The sequence below is a fragment of the Python bivittatus genome, unplaced genomic scaffold (assembly GCF_059951505.1).
Source record: "Python bivittatus isolate LINGU-HERP-01145 unplaced genomic scaffold, Pbiv_v1 ctg000350_np1212, whole genome shotgun sequence".
Classification (NCBI taxonomy): Eukaryota; Metazoa; Chordata; class Lepidosauria; order Squamata; family Pythonidae; genus Python; species Python bivittatus.
In genome coordinates this window covers 2733773-2750420 of record NW_028277074.1, presented here as the reverse complement: position 1 = coordinate 2750420, position 16648 = coordinate 2733773, and the positions used below count along the sequence as shown (strand labels likewise).

At 36.2% G+C, this 16648-nt stretch overlaps 1 protein-coding gene across 2 annotated transcripts in view; it reads right to left on the bottom strand.

Annotated features, from left to right (window-relative positions):
* Positions 1–1076: 1076 nt before the first annotated feature.
* Positions 1077–16648, bottom strand: part of LOC103066429 (OX-2 membrane glycoprotein) — a 31658-nt gene continuing 16086 nt past the window's right edge. For both annotated transcript variants that reach the window (XM_007423795.3, XM_015887318.3), the window contains exons 4-6: positions 16098–16361; positions 15113–15226; positions 1077–6205 (exon numbers count right to left, since the gene is read on the bottom strand). In XM_007423795.3, coding sequence (XP_007423857.2) covers positions 6198–6205; positions 15113–15226; positions 16098–16361 — 386 coding nt within the window. In that variant the 3' untranslated portion in view covers positions 1077–6197. The remainder of the gene's footprint in view (positions 6206–15112; positions 15227–16097; positions 16362–16648) is intronic.

The window sequence follows — 16648 nt, the reverse complement described above, 5'->3', positions numbered from 1 at the left end:
AAACAAAACTATGAAATTTCGGATGTCAGGAGATGACTTTATAAGGCCATATCCTTTTATATCTAATATCTCAGTGAGTCAAGGGACAGTTTATGCTAGTTATAAAACATTTGAAAATACTGATGTACACAGAAATATAAACAGTAGAAGTACATGATGCAGAAAGCCACAAAAGTATTGCTTTTTTACATACACATTTTTAATAAATGTAATAATAAAATGCAAAATGGTTTACAGTATCATTTAGTGTTATTCTACATCCTTCTTCAAAAACATTTTTAAAAAGAACAAAAATAAAGTCCTGTTAGGACACGGAATATTTATAAATCTCTATTCTATTGGTAAATAAATCCAAACATATCTCCCCAAATTTGTTAAATGGGTAATAAAATACAAATGGGATTCGTATAAACAAAGATACAATAGAACATGTTGGGACATAAAACATTTCACTTCACATGTATGCTAATGGGTCTGAATTAGCAGAGACTAATTTAGAAGAAGATTATGATTCAGTGTGCAACAGCATTTCAAAAAAGGAAATCTAGGCTGTTTATTAGATAAAGGATCAAAAATAAAATGGCCAGGATTGAGATGCCTCATGGTGTAGCTGGACTTCTGTGTTGCACACCAAGGCATAATATGGTTTGTTTAAGACTAGTTTGTGGTGATGCATGAAACCACCTTTGGTAGTGTGGGGCTGATGTTTTGCGGCTTAGTAGGTTCCATGAAGCAAGATGAGATGGTGGAAAAGTCCTTTCTCTAGGACATCTTGAAAGAAGTGCCCACATATTCTCACCATCAATGCTAATATTGGTTTTGTTTGCTTCTTTGTTGATTTATGAAGACACTATTGAACCATTGCCAGCTTTCAAAAAATACATGGATTATATCTATGCAAAAAAATATGAGAAATATATGAGAAAATATTGTCTCTCCAATATAAAGGTGTGATTTTAAGTCCAGAATTATTTTAAGATGACACATAACACGGCAGTTTACTTGCTGTCCACTATTAGCTAGAGCTCATTAGCCATATGCTTCAGTACCCCAGAATACCTATGGAATGATGTGAGCAATGTAAAAAATTCAAAAACCATTAGGATATGGGACAGGGGTAGGGGAAAGACATATTCCTTCCCAAAGCTTCAGTACTGCAGACAGTGTTTTTAAAGTTTCACTAAAAAAGAGCTGCCACTGTCAACTGTAAATTCAAATGTAAACTGAATTAAGACAGATGAAACTATTCTATTCCCATTGACCTGGGAATAAGTGCCATTAAACCCTTTCAGTAGGTTTACTAGATTCGGACTGCAAAATCCCATATGCCCACTAGGTGGCAGCAAAGGGGTACAGAAGTCTACAACTCCTGACATCTGAAGATAGCTCTACAGTAGGACTTACTTCTGAAGAGACATACGAACCCTCTTGCAATGTAAAGTATAATCAGCTATAAACTGACATTGAACTGCTGTGAATTAAATGGAAGACATTTTTCTGAAACCTGATAGATTCATTCTATTGTTACCAGTGGGAGGATATTTCCCATGTCTTGCTAGTCTTCTAAAAATGGAAATACTCAGGGCAATGCTCAGGGGGAAAACCACAGACTAGAAACATACCATTCATCTATTTTAAGGTTTTATACTTTAATATGCTGCTGCAAATTTATAGTATATGTCAAGCCCAACAATAACATAGAATATCCCCCAAGTTTTATTTGTGCCCTAGAAGGAATCATGCCCTGGGCATGTTTTCTTAATTGACATAATGCATGTTCATATCTGCTGGTATTTGCTTTGAAATAAACATACATAGGAAAGGAGCCAGAATGAGTGCAAACTTCTCATGAACTTTGGCAACTGGAGTCCAACATAAAAATGCTGAGAAAATCTTCTGCATTCCCAGTTTGAAAAGAAGAACTAGTTCCAGAGTGTGTCCAGACTGTATGAAATGTACACATTTGGTTACTACCCAGGGTAGGAGGTTTGCTTTTGGTTTTCTGAATTGTGTGTTAGCCACTCTCACATTGTGTGAGAGTGGCTAACCTCAACAAGTGGTACAATTTTTTTTTTTTTAATAAGAATAGCAGCTTTTAGTGATTTGGCTTTTTTTACAAATTGTAAACAGCTCCATTAAGCAGCAGCTCTGTAAACCATCTATTCCTAAAAGATGTGCTAGGACACAGTGCTTTGCTGAAATATCACTGGCTCTGCCCTCTGAGGAAAATAATAATCCACAGTTTCTGCATGCCTAAAGTCGTAAGTGTCATGACTAGAATATGGAAGAGTGGAGCACCATTCCTATTTTGGAGACTCAAAGGCTTGTAGGGGCTGTGGAATGGAAGAAATCTTTGCTTGTGAAAATCCAATCTCTCCAAAACAAGCCTCCATGACTTTCTTGAGGACAGAGTGATTTTTTTCTGCCTCACCATTCACAGAGAAACAGGACAGCAAGAGATTGCATCTCAAGCTTGGGCTCTTTTTATTTAATCTTCTTTATCACTTAATTCCAAAGTGCTTGCTTATTCTGGCATTAGTTGGATAATAATTTGCCTATTTTTCCTTTTGCTTTCAAAAGATATTTGCTTTGAACTTGAAAACATTTTTGCACATATTTTTCTGAGCCAAAGTTTGGAGAATAGATGCCTGGAATAGCGTCACCTTTTCTGGATTTTTAAAAATTTCTCACGTATGTTCTTTGTTTTTGTTCATTTATTTTGTATTTACAAAAAAGGTGATATTTTTAATGTCAGCTAACATAATGAAATGTTTGGACTTCCTCTTGCATGTTGGATGTGTACTACTGCATACACAGAGTTCATGCACAGGAGCTTGTTAGCTGATACAAAATGTTCGAGAATCTTTGGCATGTACCAAGCCCGTATAGCAGGGAAGTAGAGCAAAATGCATCTTCTAACAGAGATTTTAAATACCATTGACATATGATGCAAATCCTGAACAGTTCACTGGTAGAATTCTGAAACACATCAATGAAAAATATTTGCTCTGCATCTGTGTTCTGCTTTTGCAAATAAAAATGTGATATATGCAGATTGACATTGACGCTAACTTGTCTTCAGATCTAGGCCAGGAAATGGAAAGAATTTCTACAAAATTCTCAACTTCCTGCCTTTATCATTTCAACCCATTTATACTAAATGATGTAATTTAAAAGAACAGTGATTGATTTATTCCATTAACTTATCTCTGCAGTACATTTAATCAGTAGGATATGTAAAATAGTAGGATAGTGGAATATTTTATTTCTAATTCTAATTAGATGAATATTCTAGTGCCAGCACTGAAGTATTTTGTTAAATTAACCTAAATCAAAAAAGCCTACTGCTATAACAGTTTAATTGTTTTCTGTGTGGACTATCAATATTTTATTTATATACTTAATATCGAAACTCTAAAATTTTAAGATGGGTTACTATATATATATATATATATAGATACCCATAGAAACATAAAAGAAGATTAAAGCTGTAATCACCTGCAACAATTCCTCCTCTTTCTCTCTATATCTCCCATTACGGCAAAAAACAAAAACAAGAAAACAAAAAATACCTAGTAGAAAGTAAAATTTGTATTTAATATTTTTCAGTAAATGCAGCAAATCTTTCCATATAAGTGCAAATTTATATAACCTTCCCAGAAGAAGTCATAATTAATATATCCATGTAGCACTGCAGTAGGGGGATACTCAAAACTAATTAATCTAAAATGGATATTAACTTTGATTGATGGTCTTAAAACTGCAGTGAAAATATCACCCTTTTGAGCATGGATTGACAAGTGTTCCTTAGTCTTTAAGCTGACTGTCACTTTAATTAATAGCTTGCTTATGTCCCTTTTTTTTTTAGGATACTGATTGTTTAGGACTGTTTCTTTTTAAATCACTATAACATCATCATTACTCTTCAGTTACTCTTCACTGAACCACCCTTTCTGTTTCTTACCACGTCCAGCAGATTGTGAAAATAAGCTTTAGTGTGAAAGCTGTACAGAATCATGTCCTAAATATCCTGCATTTTGGGGATCACTGAATGTATGATGGAACAATAACGTTTAAAGACACTTTCAATAAACTGGAATTTAACAGAAAGGGACATTTTTAGAAAGGGCAGTGTTCTTGTGGAATTGCTTCTATTATATGTAAGAGAAACTAATATCTTGGGTAATAAACTCAGTGCTACTAATAGCAGTAACATATATATAATAAAATATATATAAAATACAACATGGTAACACCAATATATGAAGTTAAAAAAGATTTTAAAAGATACAAACACATTCAAAGCAAGCAGATGAACCTATAAGTAATAGATTTACAAAGTCAGCTTATAGCAAAAAGGTATCTAAAATATTTTTGCCTGCAGGTTATCTGAGACAAAGCTACTTGATTTTTGTTTTTGTTTTGGGGTTTTTTGGGGGGGGGAGAGGTATGGACTTCTATAACAGAGGACAAGTCAGTAAGGTGATGTCCAAAGCCAATGAGAAGCTATAATATAGGTTGTCTGGCTTAGTGCAATGGGTCAACCTATCAGTTGTAGCTTATTCAACAAACCAATATTAAACAACCCATGATGTAGCCCAATGTTGTAAACACAATCACAGAGAAAGCACTTTCTCAAGTTCATCCAGGAATTTTTGGAATTGCATAGAAATTATATTTTATTTTATTAAATAAACAAAAGTCAGCACTTTGAATTGTGCAAGGAAATGTACAGGTAGTCCTCGTTTAGTGAATGCCTCATTTAGCAACCATTCGCAGTTATGACAATGATGAAACAGTAACTTTACGACCAATCCTCACATTTACAACCCTTTGCAGGTCTGTAAAGCAAAAGAAAACTGAAGTAAGATCATAAGGAGAGTGCAGTTTCACTTAGTGACCAGTTCACTTAACAACAAAGTTGCCAGTCCCAATTGTGGTCGCTAAATGAGGACCACCTGTACTTTAGCTAAAGCATAAAGTACATTTCCTTCCTCATTTCAGTACAGCCGCACAAGTTGTGTTAGGCAGAACACTGAAAATGGACCTCAGAATATATCTGGAATTCTCTAGCTAGGAGGGTGAATATTTCCCTCCTGTCATTAGACAGAAGTCAACCATGTGTGTCTGATGGATGACATCTTCCCCAGTCAGTTGTCTTCTGCCTGTTATAGTAGCAGCATCATTGACCATTGTGTATTTAGTAGAGAACCATGCACATCCATGTTCTTAACAGGCATGTATACAGGCAGCATGGTAATACCATTCAAATATTATATGGTTATATGTGTAAAAAAGTATTCTATAGATAATTTAGAAAAGTAATGTGAGAAATAGCTGTAGGGCAATTATTTATAAATAATGCATAAATGCAGAACCTTTCACAACATAAAAACCTCAAAATGAAATTAAGCAGAGGTTCTACAGACACATATATTATTAAACTGTGTGTTAGGTTAAATGCATTGTTTTCCTTGCTCAAGGATAAAGTGAGAACTAAGCCAGAGCTGGAACACTGCACGTGGGCAGAGGAAATTAAACATTTGCTCCTTTTTTGAACCTACTTTGGGTGGTATTTCAAAGTATTCTTTTTTGCCAAGGTATATTTTCAGTGGGCTCCCAATATGGGTTGGGAGTACCCATGGTGGCAAAGAATTAAAAGCTTTACCTCCCATAATAGAACTTAATGTAGAACAATTTCCTAATTTTTTTGAAAAAATATTGTGCAGTTTTCCTCCATTAAACTGTAGTGAATCTATATTTGACTGTGTACTGGGTGGGGGGAGGGGGAAGGGGAGGGCAGAGAGAAAGAGACTTTCCTTTGACTACCAAGGATGAATCTGATCATCTGTCCTGGGTTGATCATCTAGCCATTCGTCCACATCTGTAGGAATAGGGATGATCACAATAGGCCACTGAACAGTTTTACTGAAAACAACACATTCTACAATTTTAGTTCTAAGTACCAATGCCACTATTGGTACTTAGCTGAGGGATTATGGGAGCTGACAGCCAATCCATTTGGAGGTCACTGCACTGTGGAAGGCTGAGCTTTCTACAGAGAAATGTAAGCATCCTTTCAAGGCAAGTGAAGACAGAGCTTGGACCAGATATTCATTTAAATTGTTGCTTCCTTCATAATATCCACAGTTGATCATTTTTGGATTCCATGGAGGAAACTGGTTTGGTTGAATCCCTTAGAATCCTAGAAGAGAACAGACATATATTTTATACATTTCAGTTTTGCTTTTGCTTTTTCCTCTTGTTTAAGGTAAGTGGAGCTTTCTCGCTTCCTCACTTTTCTAAACCTTTTTCATCTACTTTTGTAAACTCCTTTTTTCCCTTGATCTTCCAGCTAAATTCCCTGTGGCAAATTACTTTTTCGCCATCTCTTTCCTTCTTTATTTTTATATTTCTTATAAAAATATATAACAATCTTATATATTTATTCAATGTTTCTATACTGCCTCAATCAGCAGTGTAAATAAAATCACCAATGAAACAAGAGCAACAGAAATAAGTTTCCCAAAAGCATCATTAAAATACGAAAACATTAATAATATTGAAACTGAAATGTTGCCCATTTTTCATTGTGAGGAACCAAGAGCCTACTGAAAATGTTGTTTTCGGTGTCTTTCAACATGCGCCTCTAGGGAGCAGCATGTTCCATGGTATGTAGGCCACCATCAGGATGGCATACCTTCTGATCCATACCTCTCCGAGCTCTTGCAAACTTAAACAGACCCTCTCTAGATTTCTGAACAGGACAGGCATTATCAGGTTGTGTAAGGAGGTTCCTAGTGTAATCCAGCAGCACCACTGCCTTATGGAGGATAATCAGCACTTTGACTTTGTCCTGGAAGCCTCTGGCATCTAGTGCAACAACCCAAATTGCAGTTGCAGGTCTCCCCTCCTACTGTAGTCACTGCATCTGTAACAACAGGCATTTCTATATCATCTTCAAAAGCAGTTCACGTAGAGCATATTGGAGTAGTTCAATTGCGTGGTGATCAGGGCATGAATTACCATCACCAAGGCTGATTTGCTTGCTTGCTTGCTTCATTAATTTATTTTATACACCACCACAATCAGCGAAGACTCAGTGGTTCATAAGAAACAAAGCACAACGATACAATTATCCATGGTAAAAAGTAAGACAAAACATTGTAGAATGCATCATGCAATCACCCAGGAGTTATTTCAATTCCCATAAGCTCTCTGAAATACTATATGCTATATTCAATAGCTCCAGAAAAGCTAAGTCTGATTTCCTGGAGGCGATTCCAGGGCACAAGCACTGCCATTGAAAAACAGCACCTATGATCCTCAGCCCATCTACTTCACAAAAATGGGGAATCAATAGAAATTTCTCCTGAGACATTCAAATCAAATGGGTGGGTCAATTCTGGTGGAGAAGGCAGTCCTGAAAATACTTCAGTGGCAAACACATAGAGCTTTGTAAGTTAAAATCAGTACTTTGAATTGTACCCAGAAGTAAATAGGTAAAAAGCAGGGGGTTGAGCTGCTTTGGCACCAAGCAACAACCGATAAATGGGTCATTGCATTTTGGACCAACTAGCTTCTGAGTAGTCTTCAAAGGTAATGCCACATACAACACAACTTAAGTCCAAGGTGTCCAATGATTCAGATATCTTAGTCATGGTCGGAACAACTGGTTAAAAAGAACAGACCTGCACCAATGTGTGGGTCTCCCGTCTCCTGTAATCATCTCTGCAGTGCTCCCTGAAATATCTTCCTTTGTCCACCACTATCTCAATACTGCCCTCCCCCACAGTGATCCCAGCATTTTGCACCTATGGGTCCTTCCTGGTTCTGGCCACAATACGCAGGGCACTTTTGCAAGACCACTAAGTCCAATTTGTAATCAGTCACCTTCCACTGTCAATCATAATCACTACCCAAATATCCATCTACTACTCTCCACCACAGTCACACTTGCAATCACCTACAATGCTCACTTTCTACCCCACTTATGTAACTTCCTAATAGCCTTACCCCCAAACTTTCACAGAACCTCTGACCTTCCTCATGCATCTCTGCTGCTAGTTCCATTTCGCTGCCAAGGTCATCTTCCTTACTCTCTACAGAGTCCCAGTACATTCTGCCAATAGGATTTCTGGGCCACTTAGACCAATTTTCCTTCCATGGCTATCCGCTGCCATTACTTGGCTGGCCTCAGAAGTTTTCACAAAAATTGCTCCCAGCTGGCTGTCTCCCAAGACTTCTGTGCTGTCCACTCAACAGTCCTTGATCTGGCTTCTGGCCCTCTGTCATTGGTCAACTACAGCAAGGATCCCCTTTCCTAGCCAGGTCACTTTTATAATGCCTCCTGCAGCTGCCAAATTGTCCCTTTTCCCAGTGGCTGCTGCTCCAGAAGGAACCACCATCACCTTCATCCCTCTTTGCTGCCTCTACCGTGGTCTGAGTACAGCTTGAATCTGCCTTACACATACTTCCACTCAGTTTCAGGTCTGGTGAGGGCCACATTCTTCTTCCCTTCTTCATATCCTGTCTCCCTTCCCTTGCCTCCTAATCCAATCCTCCATTCACAGCATTCTACAAACTGTATGACTTTGACTCTTTCTCCTCCTAAAACAGACTAATCCATTCCTCCATTCCTCACTCTTTTATCTCCAGCGCCACCCTACACTACAAAATCTTCCCTTCAAAAAGCCACCCTCCCTTATATTACCATTAGCAGTTAACCATACCAAATTATTGGCAAAGCAATTCTGTGTTTTGGAGGGTGACGGCAGAAAGATGTTTACATCTCCTCCTGTTTTGTTTTGTTTTTTGTTTTATTTTATTGGGTGGCTTTGTTTAATCCCATGGCCTAGCCTCTACATACCTATATTGGTCACAGTTTTGAGGCTAGGATAAAATTTAGTTTCAAATTTTCTCCTCTAACATTAGAATTCTAAGCAAAACTATGCTTTCATAGAACTGTGACCATTTTGAAGAGGTATGTCCTTTGAAGCCCCTATGTCATGGGCCCAGAAGAGAGAATATAGTTGTCCAAGAAAAGTATTCTTAAATGCTTATTTCTTGGAGCACTTCTTTCTTCAAATGCATTTGTTCTTGCTCCATAGCCCATAGCCTCTAAGGAGTATGTGGTCTGTATTTCAATAGTCACTAAATCCCTTCTGGACCAAGTACATTCCTCTGAATGGCTGCCAGTGTCAGCAGGTACAGTATGTGGCTGACTTTGGGCTGGGGAAATAAGCAGGTCTGAGCCTGATTAATATTTGGATGGGAGGTCTCCGGGGAATCCCAGGGCTGTAGGCTAAACTGGAAAGAAAATTACATGAATGTATCCAGGAAGTCACATGCATCCAGGAAGACAAATGTGACTGGGGAAAGATTTTACTTTTTAATAGCTACTATATAAACATCAGTAGAACAAAAGAGAATGGCAGGGTCAGGTTTCTTACTGGAGAAATACATCCTGCTTATTACATAATGCTACTGTTTTGGAAAAGTTCCCTTTCATTGCCTACCAAAGCAAAATGTTTGATAGTAGGAAGGGCAACTTTTGCAGCTGAGTTTTAAGCCTGAATGTTCTTCCAAGAATGCCAAGGCCCTGCAAGGAAGCTTTGAATCAGTTCAGTATCCTTTAAAGATATTTAGGATTCCTGTTGTAACCAAACAGGTATTTGCATTTTGTAAGATGAACAGTTATAAACATTTTGTAAGAAAAACTTAACATAGATTGAGCAGAAAATGATGGGACTTGCACAAAGAGTTGCTAGTTCTTTAAAACAGCATAATTTCTCTGGAACAGTAGCTGATTTCCCTTCCCTTTTGTAAGAACTGACAAGCTGTTCACTGAATTCTCAGCATCTCTTCCATCCATACATTCAGGAAAAGGTCTTTATTAGCCTTTCTTTCAATCTTTCCATATTGCTCTTTTGTCATGTACAAGTCAAAAACGGTAACACAAACAAGCAAATCTCCTTGCTAGTATGTAAAAAATCCAACTTTAAATTATGGGTGACTTGTTCCTTGGTTCACATATTACAGCAAGCTGATTTTCAGGGCAACTGAAATTAAAATGCAGTAAAGTCCTTTTTCTAATGTATCTTAGAGAAGGGAGAAAAAGCATGAGGAAATATATCTAAGTATCAGATGTTCTAAATTTGTAACAGACTATTTTATCTGTGAAAGGAAGCTGGCATTATCTCTGCTAATGACATTTGGCTTTAAGATAATATGCAGGAAAACACACCCCAACCCTTCCTGTCAAAGCATTCATCTGACCTCTTGGAATTTCAAGAAGATCTCTCTCCAAAGAAAAGACTGACACCCCCACCTCCACCATCCCCATTGATCATGCTATCAATTCTATCTATTAAGAAAAGTTGATGGTCCAAACATACTTTAGCAGATTTCTGCACTGTGATGAAAATGTGCTTATTCATAAAACAAGAAAAGGTTGGTTGAAGTTTTTAAATGCTGTTTTGCTTAATATCTAAAATAAATATTTAAAGTTCAAGCGACTTATTAGAAAATATTTAAAATTTAGCAAATAGACATGCCTATGACAATATTCCTTTTCACAGTTAGCAAAATTATGCAAAGCATTACAAATAGTAAATCAAGGAAATTAAAGGCAAGAGATAAGAGAGATAAAAGGAATCATAGTAAATACATTACACCAATACCAATTTTTCTCATACCTTTATATCCTTGCAAAACATCTTGCTTTCACTAAGTCCATACACTGCTTCATGCATTGCCATTTATTTTACATTGCCCATCTTCCTATTTTCAGGATCTCATTCATCAGTTCAATCTGACCACAACTTTGTCAGCTTTTCCCTTCCTTTCAACTTAACATATTTATTGTGCACTTTGATGCTTATTTATTCTATTTGAACAAACCTCCTCAATGTACTTCTTTTCATACTCACTTTTGTATTGAATACACATTCGTTCATTCATATTCATTTGTGCCCAAACATTCTTGACATCTTTTTTGTTCTATCATACACTTTTTAAGTACACCATTTCCACTACAGTCAGCTTAATTTTATGTATCTTCTAACACACCCAGCTCTTACTTCCATACAACAAAATGGGAAGAAGAGAGAGGGAAGAAGGAAGAACACTCTCATACATAGTCATTTTCACTTCTTTTTTTTAATTCGTTCCTTGTAAAAGACAACATATCACCCCTGCTTCTACCAGTATTTTCATGCCTTACAATTTCCCCATCCACTTTTCCACCTTACACCAAAGTATACAAATTCATGCATCCCATTATTCACCATTTATGTATAACTTGCAATTGTTCATTTCACTTTCCCTGCCAGGCACAACTATTTAATTTAATTTTCAGATCTATTCTCCTTGTTGTATCATGTAATCTATCAATCAATCACTGAAAATCATTCAGGTGCTCATCCTACAACATGGCATTACCTACTTACAAAATGCACATATATTCACTGCCCCAACCAGCATACCCCTAGTGGCAGCACAAACATTTCTTCTACAATTATTCATAAATACATTAAAACATCAAAGGTTTGCCATACATCCTTGTCTTCCTCCCTGCTCAGTGTTGAACAATTCACTAAGCATTCCATTCATTCTTATGCAGCTTTTACTTCTATCATATACTGTTCTTATTGCACTAGCAACCAACCTTCACTTTCATATATATGCAAAATAAGGCATGCACATTATTTAAATTAAAAAAAAACATATGATAAACTTTTTTACTGAAAAGCAAAAATCTGGCCTGCCCATGCCTTATCCAACATAAAGCCACAGTGTATTCCAAAAATGTGATCAGAGTCAATCTTTCAGTTAGAATTCTTATTGTAGTCACCATCAATAAACACTTTCCTAGACCATTTGGCAAACTATCCTACCCATAATTTTTGCATTCAGTCTTACTACCATTCCCTTCACAGGTGGAAACAATAACAGCATTCTCCCCATCATCAGGAACAGTCTTAATACAGCTGTTAAACAGCCACTCATAAGCAAACCACACCTGTATTTTAACATTTCTTCAGCTACATTATCACAATATGTATCCTTGCTATTTTTCACTATTCTTACAGCATTTATGATTTCCTTTTCATCCATTTTTTCTTGAACATTAACATTTATAGGATTTATTTCAATTCTACTTTTTGATATACCATTCAACTGCCTAAAATATTTCTTCCATGGTTCCATCATTTCAGTTTCATTCCAAATCACTTCCTCACTTTTAATTCAGTTCACTCAGCTGGAGGCTTCTTCAACCCACTCCAAACTATCTTTTTTATTTCCAGCCATCACTCTATATTTTGTGCCTATTAACTATTCCTTGCCTTCTTTGGTTTCATTCTTTGCAACTATCTTTGCCTCTCGCTCTCTCATTCATTCTCTGTCTCTCTCTGTCACTCTCTCTGTCTCCCTCTCTCTCTTTTTTTGCAGTAATTATTTTCTTAAGTGTATTTTTTCTCTTCTGCAATCTTTTTCACTTAATTACTCCAAGAAGCATAATCCTGGAATCTTTGTATAATTCCACACACAGTTGTATGGCACTTTGTAAATGATACTTTTCACTCTGTTCCAAGCATCCCCTTTCATCTATTTTTCATTCATTCTAATATTTTTTCATATAGGACTTGTGCCTTCTGTTTCTGCAGTTCTGTTTTCACTCATTTCTTTCATTTCTTTACTTTCCTTCCATGTCCATTGTTCCCAAGATTTTTTTTTTTTTTGACACTACCAAGTAATGGTCTATCTTACATTCAGAACTTCTCATCATTCATGATTCTTTCATAAATTCTCTCAAACTTTCATCATCATCATCATCATTTATTTATGGTCAAAGAAATAAGAAATGAACAATGTTATGATAAATTGAAAATTAACTGTTAAAAGAATACATTAAAAATATGAGTCTATAAGTAAAAATAGCAAACTTACTACACTATTAGGTTTTGTTATTATAGAATGTATAGCCATAGACAACAAAAGCAAAATTAAAATACAAAATGTCACAGCAGGAACTACATATATCTGGACTATATTTGAACTAACACGTATATGGTAAAAATGTTTGTTTTAACATATGTTTATGTTTCTGCAATCAAAGAGGCTCTTGATGGCTTACATATAGAAAGTACAAGTTAAAACAGTACAAAAGTAAAACTATATAAGATAAGATAAAAATAAGAACAGATTAGAGTAATGATGGTGATATCAAATCAGGGGAAAGCATTCCAGAAAAAGCTTAGACTCAAGCTGAGAGTTGTGAATGGTGGGTATATGAGCTTGTTGTAGCAGAGTTGTGGAGATATGTTAAGCCTATCCCTTTGTACATCAAGATCAACGGGTCTCTGCTTCACTTTAATCCAGACTTTATCTAGACCCAGCATAGATATGGACTGGAGAGTGATAAACCAAGTTGCTTTGGGTTTTTAAATTTATTTTTATTTTTTGTTTACTTCAGCTGCCAATTAGGTATGTATTATTTCTATTGTTATGTGTTGTTTTATGGTGCTTTTAACTGCTGTTAGCCATCCAGAGTCATGAATTTGATGGGCAGCCAAATAAATTGAAATAATAAATACATAAAGAAATAAGTTGGATATTACTTGCTTTTTCCACAGGCAACTGCATCTCTCAATACAAGTAGGGCTAGAGGCTCACCCTTTAATTTCAGCCGGTATTTGAACCAGCAGAGCCTCAGATAGAGACACTGTCAAGCTCTAGCTGGATGAGTGCATTTGTAACAGAGCGAGAAACTAAGAGCAGAAATCTCAAGAGATTAGACTGGACTGCTTCTAGACTGGGCCATACAGCAAAAGACTTTGTACTTTAGCTCTGAGAAGTTTAATTGCTGTAGGCACATAGTTATTTCCCTTCCTGTTTGTGTATTGAGCCATTGTGTTAGAAGCTTTTTGTTCACTCAGCATAAGTTTGGAAGATTGGTGTTTCCAGGAGGTAGGCTGACTAAAAATAGATGCCAAGATATTGAAAGGCCTGCAGCTGCTCAATTTGCTTGTTGTTAATTTTCCAAATATGAGGGTGAGTAGTATGCCACCTGGTAAATCAATAAAATCTTATGCAACTATCACTGACCTATGAATTCCTACTCTTATACACATTCACAACCATTATATAACATATTTTAATATTTTCTGCCAAATATCCTAGCCCTTTCATTCATAAACAAACATGCATGTGCATTTCCGAGCATGCATTCAACTTTACAAATCAAAGCACCTTATTTAAGTTCTGCTATGTCCTTCCTCTTTCTTTTTCTTTTACAGACATACTGTAGATTGTATCTATTTTTCTTTCATGCATTTAATTCATCAGTTCAAACTCCTTACCATTTCCTCCTCATACATTCCAAGTTGCAATCTTCTGCATGGTGTGGTCATAACTAGATCAGCCCATAGATATTTACCCCTGCCATCTATCATGGCTTTGTTAATCCAGGCTTTCGTGTAAGTCTTATTAATAAGACAGCAAAGATGTAGGGTAACCAGCCTTAGCTGCATCTGGGCCACATGTAACATTCCATGCTAATAGTCTGTTTTGGTGAATTTTGGCCAGTATGCCACAAGCACAGAAAAAGCCCAGTTTTACCTTAAGCATGCTCATGTTATCCTACACAAGTTAGGATCCCTATCAGTGAAGTACATTGCAGGCTAACATACCGTCGCCCACAAACCACCAACGAGAAGGTATAAGCAATGTGCTTCTGAAGAATATTTACACAGAGAAATCGCAAGAATTTCATTTGAAATGATCTCAGTCAGCAGGGCTGAAATGTCTTTTAGAGATCTCAGAGAACTTTTGCCAGTCAGAACAAACAAAGAAATTGAATTGAGTGGAATTAATATCTATCCCAATATAATGTTATGGATTGTTCTGTTCTCCCATATATTCAGTAAATGCATGTGTAAGGAGCAGGATGGGGCTGACAAGCTACCCCATACCAACATCTTTGCTTGATATAGTCCAAGCAACCTCATATTCTGAATTCATGTGAAAAGACATTACTGCACAAACCCAGATGCATGCATTAGACAAAATATGTTTGAGGAATTCTGTTTTATAAAACTGAATAATTTACCCCTATGTTTTTTCCTTTGTCGTCTCCAGCAGCATATCCCCACAACAATAACCAGGATCACAAGAATCACACCCAGTAGAACGGGTACCACAGGAAAGGAGTTTTTTGTTTGATCTGCATGGAAGAAAGAGAATGTTACTGAAGCCAAGAGTATAGAAAGGGATCTATGCATTCTTTATTATTTTAAGAAAAATCTACATTACTGTAACTCCAATTCCATGTCAAAAAAACTGAATTCTTTCTGAGGGAAATCTGCTTGATTTGTATAATATGTTCTGCTTCAAAAACCTATTATGCAGACTGCTGAAGTCTATGACTTGGAATTTTCATTTGGCTACTCTGGTTTCTAAAAGTTCACTGAACATATTTTTAAGACTCTTTCTATACCTTATGACTTAGAAACCTGGTTCTGTAAAAAGAATGATGGTCACTTCATGTAGCTAATTTTTCTACCTGTTTTTTACTACTGCGGAATCACAGACCAAATAATTTTGAGAAGAAAACAGACAGATAATTTACCAATAAGAAGTGGATAATCTTCTACAGAATGATTCAACAACAGTAACAGAGGACCACCATATTTATATGTTCCAGTAAATATGCCCAATTTTAAAATACATTTGAAGTTCTGCAATGAAAGATTTGAAATCCAAACCAGACCCCAATTTCTTCAAGAACGGTGTAATAAATTTATTGTTTTTCAACACATTTTGAATTTTTCTTTCTTTGTTCAAAACCGTAGCTCAGGAAGATTTTAATGAATAACTTCAAACATCATGGTAATCTTTGAATGCAACTATTTCATACATTTTTAACTTATTCGGACAATATTTTTTTCTGTCTTAGAAACTCTAGTTCTAAGTATTAACAGGAAAAAAAAATATTAGCAGCTAAATAAGATTCCCAACCCTTTCCCCCCTCCCCCCCAATTTTACTAGCTTTTAGAAATGTGCTGGTCTTGGGTCTACCTGCTATACTAACTTACCTTTTTCTTTTCCAGGCAGCTTCATGATTTTTGTTTTTCCTCTGTGAATAACTTGGCAAATCAGCTCTTGTTCAACATTTGAAATGCTTACAAAAATGTTGCTTATGACAGATAGTGTGCCATTTGGATTTACAATATCTGTTTCTTTCTTGTCAACTTCTGGTGGAAACCATGAAATGTTGGGTCTTGGGAAACCAGTTGCTGAACAGTTGGCACTCAAATGATTGCCAAAGATGTTGTAGGATATAGATGATTTGAGATCATCTGTAACACAAATGACAACAGCAAAACTTGATAATATAGGAGCTTGGGTGAGCAATAAAATGTGAATGAGGGAGTAACCTAGATCATATGCATGCTTTCAAATGGAAAGTGGACTTCTGAATAGAAAATTCACATAACTTCAAGGTAGCATTCTCAAATATCATACAGTGTGCTGTTACCTCCCAGTATATGTTGTACTGCACTAAATAAGTATAAGTCAGTCCTGTGTCCCATAGTATAATATCCAGTTAATCTAGCTAAAATCCTTTTAGATCTCCAGATGCTTT